Here is a 21,831-nt window from a genome sequence, read left to right as displayed (position 1 = left end):
GATTGTCAGAGAGAGGGAACGAGAGAGGAAGGGAAAGGGGGGGAACGAGAGCGAGAGGGCACGAGAAACACAGGGCGCGAACCAACACAGTCCACCACATGCACGTGGACGCGGAGTCGCTCGCGCCCTGACACACACGGAGACGCAGCCACAGACACAGACAGAGCGGGGACGCCGAGGGCGCTCTGAGCGCTGTCCTCGAAACACAGCACTTACCATCAAAGTTAATGTGTCGAATAATTCCCTGCATCACCGCCTCGTAGAACCTGTCCAGAGCCTGAGATCGAAAACAGAAGCATCATTCCCGTCCACAACCCTGAGGTACACTGTCCTTTCCCCCTCTGGGACCGGGTGTCACAGTGCGTTAGATACACTGTCCTTTCCCCCTCTGGGACCGGGTGTCACAGTGCGTTAGATACACTGTCCTTTCCCCCTCTGGGACCGGGTGTCACAGTGCGTTAGATACACTGTCCTTTCCCCCTCTGGGACCGGGTGTCACAGTGCGTTAGATACACTGTCCTTTCCCCCTCTGGGACCGGGTGTCACAGTGCGTTAGATACACTGCCCTTTCCCCCTCTGGGACCGGGTATCACAGTGCGTTAGATACACTGTCCTTTCCCCCTCTGGGACCGGGTGTCACAGTGCGTTAGATACACTGTCCTTTCCCCCTCTGGGACCGGGTGTCACAGTGCGTTAGATACACTGTCCTTTCCCCCTCTGGGACCGGGTGTCACAGTGCGTTAGATACACTGTCCTTTCCTCCTCTGGGACCGGGTGTCACAGTGCGTTAGATACACTGTCCTTTCCCCCCTCTGGGACCGGGTGTCACAGTGCGTTAGATACACTGTCCTTTCCCCCTCTGGGACCGGGTGTCACAGTGCGTTAGATACACTGTCCTTTCCCCCTCTGGGACCGGGTGTCACAGTGCGTTAGATACACTGTCCTTTCCCCCTCTGGGACCGGGTGTCACAGTGCGTTAGATACACTGTCCTTTCCCCCTCTGGGACCGGGTGTCACAGTGCGTTAGATACACTGTCCTTTCCCCCTCTGGCACCGGGTGTCACAGTGCGTTAGATACACTGTCCTTTCCCCCTCTGGGACCGGGTGTCACAGTGCGTTAGGTACACTGTCCTTTCCCCCCTCTGGGACCGGGTGTCACAGTGCGTTAGATACACTGTCCTTTCCCCCTCTGGGACCGGGTGTCACTCTGTGTTAGATACACTGTCCTTTCCCCCTCTGGGACCGGGTGTCACAGTGCGTTAGATACACTGTCCTTTCCCCCTCTGGGACCGGGTGTCACAGTGCGTTAGATACACTGTCCTTTCCCCCTCTGGGACCGGGTGTCACAGTGCGTTAGATACACTGTCCTTTCCCCCCTCTGGGACCGGGTGTCACAGTGCGTTAGATACACTGTCCTTTCCCCCTCTGGGACCGGGTGTCACAGTGCGTTAGATACACTGTCCTTTCCCCCTCTGGGACCGGGTGTCACAGTGCGTTAGATACACTGTCCATTCCCCCTCTGGGACCGGGTGTCACAGTGCGTTAGATACACTGTCCTTTCCCCCTCTGGGACCGGGTGTCACAGTGCGTTAGATACACTGTCCTTTCCCCCTCTGGGACTGGGTGTCACAGTGCGTTAGATACACTGTCCTTTCCCCCTCTGGGACCGGGTGTCACAGTGCGTTAGATACACTGTCCTTTCCCCCTCTGGGACCGGGTGTCACAGTGCGTTAGATACACTGTCCTTTCCCCCTCTGGGACCGGGTGTCACAGTGCGTTAGATACACTGTCCTTTCCCCCCTCTGGGACCGGGTGTCACAGTGCGTTAGATACACTGTCCTTTCCCCCTCTGGTACCGGGTGTCACAGTGCGTTAGATACACTGTCCATTCCCCCTCTGGGACCGGGTGTCACAGTGCGTTAGATACACTGTCCTTTCCCCCTCTGGGACTGGGTGTCACAGTGCGTTAGATACACTGTCCTTTCCCCCTCTGGGACCGGGTGTCACAGTGCGTTAGATACACTGTCCTTTCCCCCTCTGGGACCGGGTGTCACAGTGCGTTAGATACACTGTCCTTTCCCCCTCTGGGACCGGGTGTCACAGTGCGTTAGATACACTGTCCTTTCCCCCTCTGGGACCGGGTGTCACAGTGCGTTAGATACACTGTCCTTTCCCCCTCTGGGACCGGGTGTCACAGTGCGTTAGATACACTGTCCTTTCCCCCTCTGGGACCGGGTATCACACTGCGTTAGATACACTGTCCTTTCCCCCTCTGGGACCGGGTGTCACAGTGCGTTAGATACACTGTCCTTTCCCCCTCTGGGACCGGGTGTCACAGTGCGTTAGATACACTGTCCTTTCCCCCTCTGGGACCGGGTGTCACAGTGCGTTAGATACACTGTCCTTTCCCCCCTCTGGGACCGGGTGTCACAGTGCGTTAGATACACTGTCCTTTCCCCCCTCTGGGACCGGGTGTCACAGTGCGTTAGATACACTGTCCTTTCCCCCCTCTGGGACCGGGTGTCACAGTGCGTTAGAGACACTGTCCTTTCCCCCTCTGGGACCGGGTGTCACAGTGCGTTAGAGACACTATCCTTCCCCGCTCTGGGACCGGGGGTCACGGCGCGCCCGTACCTTGTCGTGTTGGGCGCAGCTGCCTCTGCGTTTCCGTGGGATGTTGGTCTCCACTTTGGCCCGCAGGACGGTCATGCTGGACGTGACGAGGCAGATGTTCGCCAGTCCTTCCTGCATCACGACCGCCGCCAAGTCTGCATTGTGCCCGGGATCACAGGCCTGTTCTGGGGGCAGAGAGAGACAGAGGGAGATGTTGCACAGTCAAGTCGATGTTGATCTGTCATTACAGGAATAAGAGAAGAAGGCAGTGGGAGAATAAGCGGAGGTGACTGCCAGCGGTTAGCCGAACAGCCTCATTTACGCCTGATCAGGAGGCACCATCTTGATGGCGGAGGTTCCAGAGAAGTTCCGGACAGAAGGATCAATCGGGAAAGCCTATGGAGTCCCAAAATTAAACATTTGTATCGAAGCAGCAGCGTTACTCAGACATCAATTCTTGTTGAATTCCGCCACTCAGTTTAAATCAGGCACTTAAGATACCAAGAACCTTTTGAATTTGAAATTGACGGCATAAAAGAGGGCATAGAACACAGAACAGTACAGCACAGAACAGGCCCTTCGGCCCACCATGTTGTGCCGAGCTTTATCTGAAACCAAGATCAAGCTATCCCACTCCCTATCATCCTGGTGTGCTCCATGTGCCTATCCAATAACCGCTTAAATGTTCCTAAAGTGTCTGACTCCACTATCACTGCAGGCAGTCCATTCCACACAGTTTAAATCAGGCACTTAAGATACCAAGAACCTTTTGAATTTGAAATTGACGGTATAAAAGAGGGCATAGAACACAGTACAGCACAGAACAGGCCCTTCGGCCCACCATGTTGTGCCGAGCTTTATCTGAAACCAAGATCAAGCGATCCCACTCCCTATCATCCTGGTGTGCTCCATGTGCCTATCCAATAACCGCTTAAATGTTCCTAAAGTGTCTGACTCCACTATCACTGCAGGCAGTCCATTCCACACAGTTTAAATCAGGCACTCCACAGTATAAATCAGGCACTTAAGATACCAAGAACCTTTTGAATTTGAAATTGACGGCATAAAAGAGGGCATAGAACACAGAACAGTACAGCACAGAACAGGCCCTTCGGCCCACCATGTTGTGCCGAGCTTTATCTGAAACCAAGATCTAGCTATCCCACTCCCTATCATCCTGGTGTGCTCCATGTGCCTATCCAATAACCGCTTAAATGTTCCTAAAGTGTCTGACTCCACTATCACTGCAGGCAGTCCATTCCACACAGTTTAAATCAGGCACTCCACAGTTTAAATCAGGCACTTAAGATACCAAGAACCTTTTGAATTTGAAATTGACGGTATAAAAGAGGGCATAGAACACAGTACAGCACAGAACAGGCCCTTCGGCCCACCATGTTGTGCCGAGCTTTATCTGAAACCAAGATCAAGCTATCCCACTCCCTATCATCCTGGTGTGCTCCATGTGCCTATCCAATAACCGCTTAAATGTTCCTAAAGTGTCTGACTCCACTATCACTGCAGGCAGTCCATTCCACACCCCAACCACTCTCTGCGTAAAAGAACCTACCTCTGATATCCTTCCTGTATCTCCCACCACGAACCCTGTAGTTATGCCAGTGGGATAACTGCCATTCGTCTGCGATTCGTCAGATGGAGTGGAAATCTGCTCTCAAACAGGACACGGAGACACAAAATCACGTTACTGAATACCGATTAGAATGCGAATCTTTACAGCGGACTAGATCTTAAAGATCTTATTGGGTTCATGTCACACTATCTGTAACCCCCACAGTTGCGTGGACCTGCAGAGTTTCACTGGCTGTCTTGTCTGGAGACAATACACATCTTTTTAGCCTGTCTTGATGCTCTCTCCACTCCCATTGTTTTGTTTCTGAAAGACTTGATTAGTTGTAAGTATTCGCATTCCAACCATTATTCATGTAAATTGAGTCTGTGTCTTTATAAGCTCTGTTTGTGAACAGAATTCCCACTCACCTGAAGAAGGGGCTTGGAGCTCCGAAAGCTTGTGTGGCTTTTGCTACCAAATAAACCTGTTGGGACTTTAACCTGGTGTTGTTAAACTTCTTACTAGATCGTAAAGATCCAGACAATGTGAGTGGAGGGAGCATTAGGCACAGGTTAAAGAGATGTGTATCGTCTCCAGACAGGACAGCCAGTGAGATTCTGCAAGTCCAGGAGGCAGGCTGTGGGGGGGTTACAGATAGTGTGACATGAACCCAATATCCCGGTTTAGGCCGTCCTCGTGTGTGCGGAACTTGGCTATCAGTTTCTGCTCAGCGACTCTGCGCTGTCGTGAAGGACGCCTTGGAGAACGCTTCCCCGAAGATCAGAGGCTGAATGCCCGTGACGGCTGAAGTGCTTCCCCCACAGGAAGGGAATAGCCTTGCCCCTCCACTCGCATTGTCTGTATCTTTAAGACCTGATCAGCATTCGCATTCTAATCAGTATTCTGTAACTTGATTTTGTGTCTCTGTGTGCCCCGTTTGAGAGCGGATTTCCACTCCATCTGACGAAGGAGCAGCGCTCCGAAAGCTCGTGGCATTTGCGGCCCAATAAACCTGTTGGACTTCAACCTGGTGTTGTTAAAACTCTTACTGTGTTTACCCCAGTCCAACGCCGGCATTTCCACATCAAGAGAAAACACCATCTCGATAGCAAAGGTACCAAAGGAGACAGAGGTTTCAGACAGCAGGATCGACAGAGAAGGCCCAGAATATTCCAGAAGACCCCAAACAAGGTTGTAATTGAGGCAGAGTGACTGAAATTCTGTTTTATTTTGTGAATGAGTGGGAATTGTAGCACGTTCCAAATCCGCCACCTCGGACACACACACATCCACAAAATATATATTGGCTGTTCCTTCGCTGTTGCTGGGGTCAAAATCCCCGAACTCCCTCCCTAACAGCGTTGTGGGTGGACCTACACGACACAGCAGATTCAAGATGGTGGCACACCCACCCCCTTCTCAGCTTTTACAGATGCCCCATAGAAAGCATCCTTTCTGGTTGTATCACAGCTTGGTCTGGGGCTCCTGCTCTGCCCAAGACCGCAAGGAACTACAAAGGGTCGTGAATGTAGCCCAGTCCCATCACGCAAACCAGCCTCCCATCCATTGACTCCGTCTACACTTCCCTCGGGGAAAAGCAGCCGGCATAAAACTTGCTGATCCAATTTACCACATTATCATCCAGATCGTTGATATAGATGACAAAACAACAATGGACCCAACACCGATCCCTGCGGCACACCACTAGTCACAGGCCTCCACTCAGAGAAGCAATCCTCCACTACCACTCTCTGGCTTCCTCCATTGAGCCAGTGTCTAATCCAATTTACTACCTCCCCATGTATACCCAGCGACTGAACCTTCCTAACGAACCTCCCATGAGGGACCTTGTCAAAGGCCTTGCTGAAATCCAGGTAGACAACATCCACCGCCTTCCCTTCATCCACTTTCCACTGACTCCGTCTACACTTCCCACTGCCTCGGGGAAAAGCAGCCGGCATAATCAAGGACCCCACGGACCCCGGACATTCTCTCTTCCACCTTCTTCCGTCGGGAAAAAGGTACAAAAGTCTGAGGTCACGTACCGACCGACTCAAGAACAGCTTCTTCCCTGCTGCTGTCAGACTTTTGAATGGACCTACTTTGCACGAAGCTGATCGTTCTCGACAGGCGAACTAACAGGACCTGGGGAGAGTCCTGAGAGAGGGAACACCAGTCTTCGAAAGACACACACCTATTCGTTCAAGGACCACGCTGTCCCACTGTTTCTTGGCTAGTGTAAACTTCCGGTTTAATTCCAGCTCAATGGTGTGATAGGCACCCATCTGTGAGAGAGAGAGAGAGAGAGAGAGATCATCAGCCCCATTGTGACGAACCCCTCTCGATTAGATTCCAGTCTGTAACTCTCTCCCGGGTATCTGTTATTCTATATATAAACCACCCCGAACCCCTCGATTAGATTCCAGTCTGTAACTCACTCCCGGGTATCTGTTATTCTATATATAAACCACCCCGAACACCTCGATTAGATTCCAGTCTGTAACTCTCTCCCGGGTATCTGTTATTCTGTATATAAACCACCCCGAACCCCTTGATTAGATTCCAGTCTGTAACTCACTCCCGGGTATCTGTTATTCTATATATAAACCACCCCGAACCCCTCGATTAGATTCCAGTCTGTAACTCTCTCCCGGGTATCTGTTATTCTATATATAAACCACCCCCCCCCCCCCTCGATTAGATTCCAGTCTGTAACTCACTCCCGGGTATCTGTTATTCTATATATAAACCACCCCGAACCCCTCGATTAGATTCCAGTCTGTAACTCACTCCCGGGTATCTGTTATTCTGTATATAAACCACCCCGAACCCCTCGATTAGATTCCAGTCTGTAACTCACTCCCGGGTATCTGTTATTCTATATATAAACCACCCCTCGATTAGATTCCAGTCTGTAACTCGCTCCCGGGGAGCTGTTATTCTATATATAAACCACCCCGAACCCCTCGATTAGATTCCAGTCTGTAACTCACTCCCGGGTATCTGTTATTCTATATATAAACCACCCCGAACCCCTCGATTAGATTCCAGTCTGTAACTCACCCCCGGGTATCTGTTATTCTATATATAAACCACCCCTCGATTAGATTCCAGTCTGTAACTCACTCCCGGGTATCAGTTATTCTGTATATAAACCACCCCGAACCCCTCGATTAGATTCCAGTCTGTAACTCACTCCTGGGTATCTGCTATTCTATATATAAACCACCCTGAACCCCTCGATTAGATTCCAGTCTGGAACTCACTCCCGGGTATCTGTTATTCTATATATAAACCACCCCGAACTCCTCGATTAGATTCCAGTCTGTAACTCACTCCCGGGTATCTGTTATTCTATATATAAACCACCCCGAACCCCTCGATTAGATTCCAGTCTGTAACTCACTCCCGGGGATCTGTTATTCTATATATAAACCACCCCGAACCCCTCGATTAGATTCCAGTCTGTAACTCACTCCCGGGTATCTGTTATTCTAAATATAAACCACCCCCAAACCCTCGATTAGATTCCAGTCTGTTACTTTCTCCCGGGTATCTGTTATTCTATATATAAACCACCCCGAACCCCTCGATTAGATTCCAGTCTGTAACTCACTCCCGGGTATCTGTTATTCTATATATAAACCACCCTGAACCCCTCGATTAGATTCCAGTCTGTAACTCTCTCCCGGGTAGCTGTTATTCTATATATAAACCACCCCGAGCCCCTCGATTAGATTCCAGTCTGTAACTCTCTCCCGGGTATAAGTTATTCCATATATAAACCACACCGAACAGCTCGATTAGATTCCACGCTGTAACTCACTCCCGGGTATCTGTTATTCTATGTATAATCCACCCCGAACCCCTCGATTAGATTCCAGTCTGTAACTCTCTCCCGGGTATCTGTTATTCTATATATAAACCACCCCGAACCCCTCGATTAGATTCCGGTATGTAACTCTCTCCCGGGTATCTGTTATTCTATATATAAACCACCCCAAACCCTTCGATTAGATTCCAGTCTGTAACTCACTCCCGGGTATCTGTTATTCTATATATAAACCACCCCGAACCCCTCGATTAGATTCCAGTCTGTAACTCACTCCCGGGTATCTGTTATTCTATATATAAACCACCCCGAACCCCTCGATTAGATTCCAGTCTGTATCTCACTCCCGGGTATCTGTTATTCTGTATATAAACCACCCCGAACACCTCGATTAGATTCCAGTCTGTAACTCTCTCCCCGGTATCTGTTATTCTATATATAAACCACCCCGAACCCCTCGATTAGATTCCAGTCTGTAACTCACTCCCGGGTATCTGTTATTCTATATATAAACCACCCTGAACCCGTCGATTAGATTCCAGTCTGTAACTCACTCCCGGGTATCTGTTATTCTATATATAAACCACCCCGAACCCCTCGATTAGATTCCAGTCTGTAACTCACTCCCGGGTATCTGTTATTCTATATATAAACCACCCCGAACCCCTCGATTAGATTCCAGTCTGTAACTCACTCCCGGGTATCTGTTATTCTATATATAAACCACCCCGAACCCCTCGATTAGATTCCAGTCTGTAACTCACTCCCGGGTATCTGTTATTCTATATATAAACCACCCCGAACCCCTCGATTAGATTCCAGTCTGTAACTCACTCCCGGGTATCTGTTATTCTATATATAAACCACCCCGAACCCCTCGATTAGATTCCAGTCTGTAACTCACCCCCGGGTATCTGTTATTCTATATATAAACCACCCCTCGATTAGATTTCAGTCTGTAACTCACACCCGGGTATCTGTTATTCTATATATAAACCACCCCGAACCCCTCGATTAGATTCCAGTCTGTAACTCACTCCCGGGTATCTGTAATTCTATATATAAACCACCCCGAACCCCTCGATTAGATTCTAGTCTGTAACTCACTCCCGGGTATCTGTTATTCTATATATAAACCACCCCGAACCCCTCGATTAGATTCCAGTCTGTAACTCACTCCCGGGTATCTGTTATTCTATATATAAACCACCCCGAACCCCTCGATTAGATTCCAGTCTGTAACTCACTCCCGGGTATCTGTTATTCTATATATAAACCACCCCGAACCCCTCGATTAGATTCCAGTCTGTAACTCACTCCCGGGTATCTGTTATTCTATATATAAACCACCCCGACCCCTCGATTAGATTCCAGTCTGTAACTCACTCCCGGGAATCTGTTATTCTATATATAAACCACCCCGAACCCCTCGATTAGATTCCAGTCTGTAATTCACTCCCGGGTATCTGTTATTCTGTATATAAACCACCCCGAACCCCTCGATTAGATTCCAGTCTGTAACTCACTCCCGGGTATCTGTTATTCTATATATAAACCACCCCTCGATTAGATTCCAGTCTGTAACTCGCTCCCGGGGAGCTGTTATTCTATATATAAACCACCCCGAACCCCTCGATTAGATTCCAGTCTGTAACTCACCCCCGGGTATCTGTTATTCTATATATAAACCACCCCTCGATTAGATTCCAGTCTGTAACTCACTCCCGGGTATCTGTTATTCTGTATATAAACCACCCCGAACCCCTCGATTAGATTCCAGTCTGTAACTCACTCCTGGGTATCTGCTATTCTATATATAAACCACCCTGAATCCCTCGATTAGATTCCAGTCTGTAACTCACTCCCGGGTATCTGTTATTCTATATATAAACCACCCCGAACTCCTCGATTAGATTCCAGTCTGTAACTCACTCCCGGGTATCTGTTATTCTATATATAAACCACCCCGAACCCCTCGATTAGATTCCAGTCTGTAACTCACTCCCGGGGATCTGTTATTCTATATATAAACCACCCCGAACCCCTCGAATAGATTCCAGTCTGTAACTCACTCCCGGGTATCTGTTATTCTAAATATAAACCACCCCCAAACCCTCGATTAGATTCCAGTCTGTTACTTTCTCCCGGGTATCTGTTATTCTATATATAAACCACCCCGAACCCCTCGATTAGATTCCAGTCTGTAACTCACTCCCGGGTATCTGTTATTCTATATATAAACCACCCTGAACCCCTCGATTAGATTCCAGTCTGTAACTCTCTCCCGGGTAGCTGTTATTCTATATATAAACCACCCCGAGCCCCTCGATTAGATTCCAGTCTGTAACTCTCTCCCGGGTATAAGTTATTCCATATATAAACCACACCGAACAGCTCGATTAGATTCCACGCTGTAACTCACTCCCGGGTATCTGTTATTCTATGTATAATCCACCCCGAACCCCTCGATTAGATTCCAGTCTGTAACTCTCTCCCGGGTATCTGTTATTCTATATATAAACCACCCCGAACCCCTCGATTAGATTCCGGTATGTAACTCTCTCCCGGGTATCTGTTATTCTATATATAAACCACCCCGAACCCCTCGATTAGATTCCAGTCTGTAACTCACTCTCGGGTATCTGTTATTCTATATATAAACCACCCCGAACCCCTCGATTAGATTCCAGTCTGTAACTCACTCCCGGGTATCTGTTATTCTATATATAAACCACCCCGAACCCCTCGATTAGATTCCAGTCTGTATCTCACTCCCGGGTATCTGTTATTCTGTATATAAACCACCCCGAACACCTCGATTAGATTCCAGTCTGTAACTCTCTCCCCGGTATCTGTTATTCTATATATAAACCACCCCGAACCCCTCGATTAGATTCCAGTCTGTAACTCACTCCCGGGTATCTGTTATTCTATATATAAACCACCCTGAACCCGTCGATTAGATTCCAGTCTGTAACTCACTCCCGGGTATCTGTTATTCTATATATAAACCACCCCTCGATTAGATTTCAGTCTGTAACTCACACCCGGGTATCTGTTATTCTATATATAAACCACCCCGAACCCCTCGATTAGATTCCAGTCTGTAACTCACTCCCGGGTATCTGTTATTCTATATATAAACCACCCCGAACCCCTCGATTAGATTCTAGTCTGTAACTCACTCCCGGGTATCTGTTATTCTATATATAAACCACCCCGAACCCCTCGATTAGATTCCAGTCTGTAACTCACTCCCGGGTATCTGTTATTCTATATATAAACCACCCCGAACCCCTCGATTAGATTCCAGTCTGTAACTCACTCCCGGGTATCTGTTATTCTGTATATAAACCACCCTGAACCCCTCGATTAGATTCCAGTCTGTAAGTCGCTCCCGGGGAGCTGTTATTCTATATATAAAGCACCCCGAACCCCTCGATTAGATTCCAGTCTGTAACTCTCTCCCGGGTAGCTGTTATTCCGTACCTACAGCCCACCTCCTCACCTTGACATAGTCATTCTCCTGGATGTTGGTTCCTTTCACTCGAAGCATACAAGCCTGAGCGTCAAAGTCAATGGTCTCCACGCAGATGGTGAGGGTGGTCCTCACCCTGTTACTGCCCACGCTGCCCGTCGATGACTCCGTCTGCACCTTCCTGCAAAGGAGGGACAAGCGCTGAGGGTTGACACGTCAGGAGAGGCCCAGGCTGCGTCTCGGCCTAGTACCGAGTAGGCCCGAAATCCTTCATTTGATTGATTATTGTCACCGTGAATCGGGATACAGCGAAAAGTCTTGTTTTTTGCCCCTATGCAGACAAAGCATACCGTTCATAGAGTACAGAGGGGAGAAGGAGAAGGATTTGATTTATTCGTGTGACGTGTATCGGGATACAGTGAAAATATCGCCAACAACCTGTCCTGGTCCCCCCCACGCCGACACTATAGTTAAGAAAGTCCCACCAACGCCTCTACTTTCTCAGGAGACTAAGGAAATTTGGCATGTCCGCTCCGACTCTCACCAACTTTTACAGACGCCCCATAGAAAGCATCCTTTCCGGGTTGTATCACAGCTCGGTCTGGGGCTCCTGCTCTGCCCAAGACCGCAAGGAACTACAAAGGGTCGTGAATGTAGCCCAATCCCATCACCAGCCTCCCATCCATTGACTCCGTCTACACTTCCCGCTGCCTCGGGGGGGAAAGCAGCCGGCATAATCAAGGACCCCCCCCCACACACCCCGGACATTCTCTCTTCCACCTTCTTCCGTCGGGAAAAAGATACAAAAGTCTGAGGTCACGTACCGACCGACTCAAGAACAGCTTCTTCCCTGCTGCTTTTGAATGGACCTACCTCGCATTAAGTTGATCTTTCTCTACACCCCGAGCTGTGACTGTGACACTACATTCTGCACCCTCTCCTTTCCTTCTCTATGAACGGTATGCTTTGTCTGTATAGCGCGCAAGAAACAATACTTTTCACTGTGTCCCAATACATATGACAATAATAAATCGAATCAAATCCTTTTCCTTCTCCCCTCTGTACTCTGTGAACGGTATGCTTTGTCTGTACAGCGCGCAAGAAACAATATTTTTCACTGCATCCCGATACACGTGACAACGATAAATCAAATCGAAAGTAGATAAATCGGAGTTGCGGACAGCGTCGGTGAGAGACAGGAGCGAACAAAGAACAATACAGCACAGGAACAGGCCATTCGGCCCCTCCAAGCCCGCGCCGCTCCCCGGTCCAAACTAGACCATTCTTTTGTATCCCTCCATTCCCACTCCGTTCATGTGGCTGTCTCGATAAGTCTTAAACGTTCCCAGTGTGTCCGCCTCCACCACCTTGCCCGGCAGCGCATTCCAGGCCCCCACCACCCTCTGTGGAAAATACGTCCTTCTGATACCCGTGTTAAACCTCCCCCACCCCCTCACCTTGAACCTATGACCCCTCGTGAACGTCACCACCGACCCGGGGAAAAGCTTCCCACCGTTCACCCTATCTATGCCTTTCATAATTTTATACACCTCTATTAAGTCTCCCCTCATCCTCCGTCTTTCCAGGGAGAACAACCCCAGTTGGGGGGAGGGGCACTGGGGGGAGAGCGCCCGTCATTGCCACCCCCCCTCTTACCGGATGGTTGATGCCCGTAGACTGTCTTTGATCTGCAGTAGGTTGTAGGTGTGCCACATGTCCTCCGCTTCCTCGGGCATCAGGGTGACCTGCCTGCGGGAGGGAAAGGACGGTCAGGGGGTGTTCCACATTCCCTGCCTCCCTCCCTCCCTCCCTCCTCCACCACCCAACACACAGCGGCAGCCGGTGTGTGAACCGTCGACAAGGTGCCCCGCAGCGACTCGCCGAGGCTCCTTCCTCAGGCACCTTCCAAACCCGCCACCTCCACCCGTCCTTCCCCGCTGCCCCTCCCCCGGTGCCCCTCACCCCCCGTGCCCCTCACCCCCCGTGCCCGTCACCCTCCCCCCGGTGCCCCTACCCTCCCCCAGTGCCCCCCACTCCCCCCAGTGCCCCTCCCCCCAGTGCCCCTCCTCCCCCCCCCAGTGCCCCTCCTCCCTCCCCGCTCCCCCCGGTGCCCCCCCCCCCAGTGCCCCTCCTCCCTCCCCCCGGTGCCCCTCCCCCGGTGCCCCTCCCCCAGTGCCCCTCCCCCCTGTGCCCCTCCCCCCTGTGCCCCTCCTCCCTCCCCCCCGTGCCCCTCCCCCTGCCCCTCCCCCCCCCAGTGCCCCTCCCCCCCCCAGTGCCCCTCCCCCCAGTGCCCCTCCCCCCCAGTGCGCCCCCCCCCAGTGCCCCTCCCCCCCCTCCCCCCCCCCCCAGTGCCCCTCCCCCCCCCAGTGCCCCTCCCCCCCCCAGTGCCCCTCCCCCCCCCCAGTGCCCCTCCCCTCCCCCCCCCCAGTGCCCCTCCCCCTCCCCCCCAGTGCCCCCTCCCAGTGCCCCTCCCCCCCAGTGCCCCCCCCCAGTGCCCCTCCCCCCCCAGTGCCCCTCCCCCTCCCCCCCCAGTGCCCCTCCCCCTCCCCCCCAGTGCCCCTCCCCCCCCCAGTGCCCCTCCCCCCAGTGCCCCTCCCCCCCCAGTGCCCCTCCCCCCCCCAGTGCCCCTCCCCCCCCAGTGCCCCTCCCCCCCCAGTGCCCCTCCCCCCCCCAGTGCCCCTCCCCCCCCAGTGCCCCTCCCCCCCAGTGCCCCTCCCCCCAGTGCCCCTCCCCCCCAGTGCCCCTCCCCCCCCAGTGCCCCTCCCCCCCCAGTGCCCCTCCCCCCCCCAGTGCCCCTCCCCCCCCAGTGCCCCTCCCCCTCCCCCCAGTGCCCCTCCCTCCAGTGCCCCTCCCCCTCCCCCCAGTCCCCCCTCCCCCCCAGTGCCCCTCCCCCTCCCCCCAGTCCCCCCTCCCCCCCAGTGCCCCTCCCCCCAGTCCCCCCTCCCCCCCCAGTGCCCCTCCCCCTCCCCCCAGTCCCCCCTCCCCCCCCCAGTGCCCCTCCCCCTCCCCCCAGTGCCCCTCCCCCTCCCCCCAGTGCCCCTCCCCCTCCCCCAGTGCCCCTCCCCCTCCCCCCAGTGCCCCTCCCCCTCCCCCCAGTGCCCCTCCCCCTCCCCCCAGTGCCCCTCCCCCTCCCCCCAGTGCCCCTCCCCCTCCCCCCAGTGCCCCTCCCCCCAGTGCCCCTCCCCCCAGTGCCCCTCCCCCCCCAGTGCCCCCTCCCCCCCCAGTGCCCCTCCCCCCCCCAGTGCCCCTCCCCCCCCCAGTGCCCCTCCCCCCCCCCAGTGCCCACCCCCTCCCCCCCCAGTGCCCCCCCCTCCCCCCCAGTGCCCCCCCCCCCAGTGCCCCTCCCCCTCCCCCCCCAGTGCCCCTCCCCCTCCCCCCCCCAGTGCCCCCCCCCAGTGCCCCTCCCCCTCCCCCCCAGTGCCCTCCCCCAGTGCCCGCCCCCTCCCCCCAGTGCCCCTCCCCCTCCCCCCCCAGTGCCCCTCCCCCTCCCCCCAGTGCCCCTCCCCTCCCCCCCCAGTGCCCCTCCCCCCCCCCAGTGCCCCTCCCCCCCCCCCAGTGCCCCTCCCCCCCCCAGTGCCCCTCCCCCCCCCCAGTGCCCCTCCCCCCCCCAGTGCCCCTCCCCCTCCCCAGTGCCCCTCCCCCTCCCCAGTGCCCCTCCCCCTCCCCAGTGCCCCTCCCCCCCCCCCAGTGCCCCTCCCCCCCCCAGTGCCCCTCCCCCCCCCCAGTGCCCCTCCCCCCCCCCCAGTGCCCCTCCCCCCCCAGTGCCCCTCCCCCCCCAGTGCCCCTCCCCCCCCCAGTGCCCCTCCCCCCCCCCCAGTGCCCCTCCCCCCCCAGTGCCCCTCCCCCCCCAGTGCCCCTCCCCCCCAGTGCCCCTCCCCCCCCCGTGCCCCTCCCCCCCCCAGTGCCCCTCCCCTCCCCCAGTGCCCCTCCCCCTCCCCCCAGTGCCCCTCCCCCTCCCCCCAGTGCCCCTCCCCCTCCCCCCAGTGCCCCTCCCTCCAGTGCCCCTCCCTCCAGTGCCCCTCCCCCCAGTCCCCCTCCCCCCAGTCCCCCTCCCCCTCCCCCCAGTCCCCCTCCCCCTCCCCCCAGTCCCCCCTCCCCCCCCCAGTGCCCCTCCCCCTCCCCCCAGTCCCCCCTCCCCCCCCCAGTGCCCCTCCCCCTCCCCCCAGTGCCCTCCCCCTCCCCCCAGTGCCCCTCCCCCTCCCCCCAGTGCCCCTCCCCCTCCCCCTCCCCCCAGTGCCCCCCCTCCCCCCAGTGCCCCCCCCTCCCCCCAGTGCCCCCCCCCTCCCCCCAGTGCCCCTCCCCCTCCCCCCAGTGCCCCTCCCCCTCCCTCTCCCCCCAGTGCCCCCCCCCCTCCCCCCAGTGCCCCCCCCTCCCCCCAGTGCCCCCCCCCCAGTGCCCCTCCCCCTCCCCCCAGTGCCCCTCCCCCTCCCCCCAGTCCCCCCTCCCCCCCCAGTGCCCCTCCCCCTCCCCCCAGTCCCCCCCCCAGTGCCCCTCCCCCTCCCCCCAGTGCCCCCCCTCCCCCCAGTGCCCCCCCCTCCCCCCAGTGGCCCCCCCCCTCCCCCCAGTGGCCCCCCCTCCCCCCAGTGCCCCCCCCCTCCCCCCAGTGGCCCCCCCCTCCCCCCAGTGCCCCCCCCTCCCCCCAGTGCCCCCCCCCCCAGTGCCCCTCCCCCCCAGTGCCCCTCCCCCTCCCTCTCCCCCCAGTGCCCCTCCCCCTCCCCCTCCCCCCAGTGCCCCTCCCCCTCCCCCCAGTGCCCCTCCCCCTCCCCCCAGTGCCCCTCCCCCCCCGTGCCCCTCCCCCTCCCCCCCGTGCCCCTGCCCCCCCTCCCCCCCCCCGTGCCCCTCCCCCCCCCCGTGCCCCTCCCCCCCCCCCCCGTGCCCCTCCCCCCCCGTGCCCCTCCCCCCCCCCCCGTGCCCCTCCCCCCCCCCCCGTGCCCCTCCCCCCCCCGTGCCCCTCCCCCCCCCCCCCGTGCCCCTCCCCCCCCCCCCCCCGTGCCCCTCCCCCCCCCCGTGCCCCTCCCCCTCCCCCCCGTGCCCCTCCCCCTCCCCCCCCAGTGCCCCTCCCCCTCCCCCCCCAGTGCCCCTCCCCCTCCCCCCCCAGTGCCCCTCCCCCTCCCCCCAGTGCCCCCCCCCTCCCCCCAGTGCCCCCCCTCCCCCAGTGCCCCCCCCTCCCAGTGCCCCCCCTCCCCCAGTGCCCCCCCCCTCCCCCCAGTGCCCCCCCCCTCCCCCCAGTGCCCCCCCCCCTCCCCCCAGTGCCCCCCCCCTCCCCCCAGTGCCCCCCCCCCTCCCCCCAGTGCCCCCCCCCCAGTGCCCCTCCCCCTCCCCCTCCCCCTCCCCCCAGTGCCCCTCCCCCTCCCCCCCCCCGTGCCCCTCCCCCCCCCCGTGCCCCTCCCCCCCCCGTGCCCCTCCCCCCCCCGTGCCCCTCCCCCCCCGCCCCCCCCCCCCCGTGCCCCTCCCCCCCCCGTGCCCCTCCCCCCCCCCGTGCCCCTCCCCCCCCCCGTGCCCCTCCCCCACCCCCCCCCGTGCCCCTCCCCCACCCCCCCCGTGCCCCTCCCCCCCCCCCGTGCCCCTCCCCCCCCCCCGTGCCCCTCCCCCCCCCCCGTGCCCCTCCCCCCCCCCCCGTGCCCCTCCCCCCCCCCCCGTGCCCCTCCCCCCCCCCCGTGCCCCTCCCCCCCCCCCCGTGCCCCTCCCCCCCCCCCCCGTGCCCCTCCCCCCCCCCCCGTGCCCCTCCCCCCCCCCCCCCGTGCCCCTCCCCCCCCGTGCCCCTCCCCCCCCCCCGTGCCCCTCCCCCCTCCCCCCCCCGTGCCCCTCCCCCCCCCCCCCCGTGCCCCTCCCCCCCCCCCCGTGCCCCTCCCCCCCCCGTGCCCCTCCCCCCCCCCCGTGCCCCTCCCCCCCCCCCCGTGCCCCTCCCCCCCCCCGTGCCCCTCCCCCCCCCCCCGCGCCCCTCCCCCCCCCCCGCGCCCCTCCCCCCCCCCCCCGCGCCCCTCCCCCCCCCCCCCGCGCCCCTCCCCCCCCCCCCCGCGCCCCTCCCCCCCCCCCCCCCGCGCCCCTCCCCCCCCCCCCGTGCCCCTCCCCCCCCCCCCCCGTGCCCCTCCCCCCCCCCCCCGTGCCCCTCCCCCCCCCCCCCCGTGCCCCTCCCCCCCCCCCCGTGCCCCTCCCCCCCCCCCCGTGCCCTCCCCCCCCCCCCCGTGCCCCTCCCCCCGTGCCCCTGCCCCCCCCCCGTGCCCCTCCCCCCCCCCCGTGCCCCTCCCCCCCCCCCGTGCCCCTCCCCCCCCCCCGTGCCCCTCCCCCGTGCCCCTCCCCCCCCCCCGTGCCCCTCCCCCCCCCCCGTGCCCCTCCCCCCCCCCGTGCCCCTCCCCCCCCCCCCGTGCCCCTCCCCCCCCCCCGTGCCCCTCCCCCCCCCCCCCGTGCCCCTCCCCCCCCCCCGTGCCCCTCCCCCCCCCCCGTGCCCCTCCCCCCCCCCGTGCCCCTCCCCCCCCCCGTGCCCCTCCCCCCCCCCGTGCCCCTCCCCCCCCCCCGTGCCCCTCCCCCCCCCCCGTGCCCCTCCCCCCCCCCCGTGCCCCTCCCCCCCCCCGCGCCCCTCCCCCCCCCCGCGCCCCTCCCCCCCCCCGCGCCCCTCCCCCCCCCCGCGCCCCTCCCCCCCCCCCGTGCCCATCCCCCCCCCCCGTGCCCCTCCCCCCCCCCCCGTGCCCTCCCCCCCCCCCCCGTGCCCCTCCCCCCCCCCCCCCGTGCCCCTCCCCCCCCCGTGCCCCTCCCCCCCCGTGCCCCTCCCCCCCCGTGCCCCTCCCCCCCGTGCCCCTCCCCCCGTGCCCCTCCCCCCCGTGCCCCTCCCCCCCCCGTGCCCCTCCCCCCCCGTGCCCCTCCCCCCGTGCCCCTCCCCCCCCGTGCCCCTCCCCGTGCCCCTCCCCCCCCCCTGTGCCCCTCCCCCCCCCCGTGCCCCTCCCCCCCCGTGCCCCTCCCCCCCCCGTGCCCCTCCCCCCCCCGTGCCCCTCCCCCCCCCCCGTGCCCCTCCCCGTGCCCCTCCCCCCCCCGTGCCCCTCCCCCCCCCGTGCCCCTCCCCCCCCCCCGTGCCCCTCCCCCCCCCCCCGTGCCCCTCCCCCCCCCGTGCCCCTCCCCCCCCCGTGCCCCTCCCCCCCCCGTGCCCCTCCCCCCCCCCGTGCCCCTCCCCCCCCCCCCCGTGCCCCTCCCCCCCCCCCCCCCGTGCCCCTCCCCCCCCCGTGCCCCTCCCCCCCCCGTGCCCCTCCCCCCCCCCCCCCGTGCCCCTCCCCCCCCCGTGCCCCTCCCCCCCCCCCCCCCGTGCCCCTCCCCCCCCCCGTGCCCCTCCCCCCCCCCCCGTGCCCCTCCCCCCCCCCCGTGCCCCTCCCCCCCCCCCCGTGCCCCTCCCCCCCCCCGTGCCCCTCCCCCCCCCGTGCCCCTCCCCCCCCGTGCCCCTCCCCCCCCCGTGCCCCTCCCCCCCCCGTGCCCCTCCCCCCCCGTGCCCCTCCCCCCCCCCGTGCCCCTCCCCCCCCCGTGCCCCTCCCCCCGTGCCCCTCCCCCCCCGTGCCCCTCCCCGTGCCCCTCCCCCCCCCCGTGCCCCTCCCCCCCCCGTGCCCCTCCCCCCCCCCGTGCCCCTCCCCCCCCCCCGTGCCCCTCCCCCCCCCCGTGCCCCTCCCCCCCCCCCCGTGCCCCTCCCCCCCCCTGTGCCCCTCCCCCCCCCCGTGCCCCTCCCCCCCCCCCGTGCCCCTCCCCCCCCCCGTGCCCCTCCCCCCCCCGTGCCCCTCCCCCCCCCGTGCCCCTCCCCCCCCCGTGCCCCTCCCCCCCCCGTGCCCCTCCCCCCCCCCGTGCCCCTCCCCCCCCCCCGTGCCCCTCCCCCCCCCCCGTGCCCCTCCCCCCCCCCCCGTGCCCCTCCCCCCCCCCGTGCCCCTCCCCCCCCCCCGTGCCCCTCCCCCCCCCCCCCCGTGCCCCTCCCCCCCCCCCCCGTGCCCCTCCCCCCCCCCCCCCCGTGCCCCTCCCCCCCCCCCCCCGTGCCCCTCCCCCCCCCCCCCCCGTGCCCCTCCCCCCCCCCCCCCCCGTGCCCCTCCCCCCCCCCCCGTGCCCCTCCCCCCCCCCCCCCCCGTGCCCCTCCCCCCCCCCCCCGTGCCCCTCCCCCCCCCCCCCCCGTGCCCCTCCCCCCCCCCCCGTGCCCCTCCCCCCCCCCCCCGTGCCCCTCCCCCCCCCCCCCGTGCCCCTCCCCCCCCCCCCCCGTGCCCCTCCCCCCCCCCCCCCCGTGCCCCTCCCCCCCCCCCCCCCCCGTGCCCCTCCCCCCCCCCCCCCGTGCCCCTCCCCCCCCCCCCCCGTGCCCCTCCCGTGCCCCTCCCCCCCCCCCCCGTGCCCCCTCCCCCCCCCCCCCGTGCCCCTCCCCCCCCCCCCGTGCCCCTCCCCCCCCCCCCCCGTGCCCCTCCCCCCCCCCCCCGTGCCCCTCCCCCCCCCCCCCCCGTGCCCCTCCCCCCCCCCCCCCGTGCCCCTCCCCCCCCCCCCCCGTGCCCCTCCCCCCCCCCCCCCCCGTGCCCCTCCCCCCCCCCCCGTGCCCCTCCCCCCCCCCCCGTGCCCCTCCCCCCCCCCCCGTGCCCCTCCCCCCCCCCCCCCCGTGCCCCTCCCCCCCCCCCCCCCCCGTGCCCCTCCCCCCCCCCCCCCCGTGCCCCTCCCCCCCCCCCCCCCCCCGTGCCCCTCCCCCCCCCCCCCCCCCCGTGCCCCTCCCCCCCCCCCCCCGTGCCCCTCCCCCCCCCCCCCCGTGCCCCTCCCCCCCCCGTGCCCCTCCCCCCCCCCCCCCGTGCCCCTCCCGTGCCCCTCCCCGTGCCCCTCCCGTGCCCCTCCCCCGTGCCCCTCCCGTGCCCCTCCCCCCCCCCCCCCGTGCCCCTCCCCCCCCCCCCCCGTGCCCCTCCCCCCCCCCCCCCCGTGCCCCTCCCCCCCCCCCCCCGTGCCCCTCCCCCCCCCCCCCCGTGCCCCTCCCCCCCCCCCCCCGTGCCCCTCCCCCCCCCCCCCCCCCCCGTGCCCCTCCCCCCCCCCCCCGTGCCCCTCCCCCCCCCCCCCCGTGCCCCTCCCCCCCCCCCCCGTGCCCCTCCCCCCCCCCCCCGTGCCCCTCCCCCCCCCCCCCCGTGCCCCTCCCCCCCCCCCCCCCGTGCCCCTCCCCCCCCCCCGGTGCCCCTCCCCCCCCCCCCCCCCCGTGCCCCTCCCCCCCCCCCCCCGTGCCCCTCCCCCCCCCCCCCCGTGCCCCTCCCCCCCCCCCCCCGTGCCCCTCCCCCCCCCCCGGTGCCCCTCCCCCCCCCCCCCCCCCCGTGCCCTCCCCCCCCCCCCCCGTGCCCCTCCCCCCCCCCCCCGTGCCCCTCCCCCCCCCCCCCGTGCCCCTCCCCCCCCCCCCCCGTGCCCCTCCCCCCCCCCCCCGTGCCCCTCCCCCCCCCCCCGGTGCCCCTCCCCCCCCCCCCCCCCCGTGCCCCTCCCCCCCCCCCGTGCCCCTCCCCCCCCGTGCCCCTCCCCCCCGTGCCCCTCCCCCCCGTGCCCCTCCCCCCCCGTGCCCCTCCCCCCCCGTGCCCCTCCCCCCCCGAGCCCCTCCCCCCCCATTGCCCCTCCCCCCCATTGCCCCTCCCCCCCCATTGCCCCTCCCCCCCCATTGCCCCTCCCCCCCATTGCCCCTCCCCCCCCATTGCCCCTCCCCCCCCATTGCCCCTCCCCCCCATTGCCCCTCCCCCCCCATTGCCCCTCCCCCCCCATTGCCCCTCCCCCCCCATTGCCCCTCCCCCCCGGTGCCGCGCGCTGCCCCTCCTCCCCCCTCAGTTACCATAGTTACCCCCCCTCTGGGTTGCCATGGTGACCCTCCCCCTCACCCACCCAGAGTTGTCCCTGTCGAGCAATTTGCTCAGCAGCTTCATCCCAGCGCCGCTCCTCCAAACTCCCAGACCCGTCCCGGCAGCCACCGCTTCGTCCGGCGCCGCCGCCGCCGCCACCTCCTCCCCTTTAAAATGGCGGCGGCTGGTCCTGGCAGAGCAACAACTCGCAGCGCGTGACAATTAGAGGACCCGCCATCTTTCAGACGGGCGGCGCAGGCGCGGGTCGGTCCCTGCCTCTCCTCGGGGCGGGGCGTCATCCCCCACAAAAGCGGAGCATGCGCGCATTGCCGAACTGCGGCGGGGAGGGGATGACGTCATGTTCGGGACGGGCGCTCGGGGCGGAGGCCGCATGCGCGCTGCTCTGCGCAGGGAAGGCGGCCGGCGGCCATCTTTGGTGCTGGCAGGACCTTGGCCGCGTTGTGAGGATTGGAGCTGCTGGAGCCGCCATGATTGATCCTCCCCAATGGCCCAGTTTGAACTGAGTTGGGTTGAATGGAAT

The 21,831-nt window shown here is 63.2% G+C and overlaps 1 protein-coding gene across 1 annotated transcript; it reads right to left on the bottom strand.

Moving 5' to 3' along the window:
• Window positions 1-216: 216 nt before the first annotated feature.
• LOC144490974 (protein pelota homolog) lies at window positions 217-21,430 on the bottom strand (the record flags this gene model as incomplete). Its single annotated transcript, XM_078208648.1, has 6 exons — window positions 21,334-21,430; window positions 13,150-13,242; window positions 11,524-11,674; window positions 6,378-6,468; window positions 2,635-2,798; window positions 217-277 (listed from the first exon to the last, which is right to left on the bottom strand). Coding segments are annotated over exons 1-6 (601 nt in total), but the record flags the coding sequence as incomplete, so codon positions are not given.
• Between the last annotated feature and the right edge of the window lie 401 nt (window positions 21,431-21,831).

This window comes from Mustelus asterias, unplaced genomic scaffold (genome assembly GCF_964213995.1).
Source record: "Mustelus asterias unplaced genomic scaffold, sMusAst1.hap1.1 HAP1_SCAFFOLD_4141, whole genome shotgun sequence".
NCBI lineage: Eukaryota > Metazoa > Chordata > Chondrichthyes > Carcharhiniformes > Triakidae > Mustelus > Mustelus asterias.
This window is presented reverse-complemented; position numbering and strand designations above follow the sequence as displayed.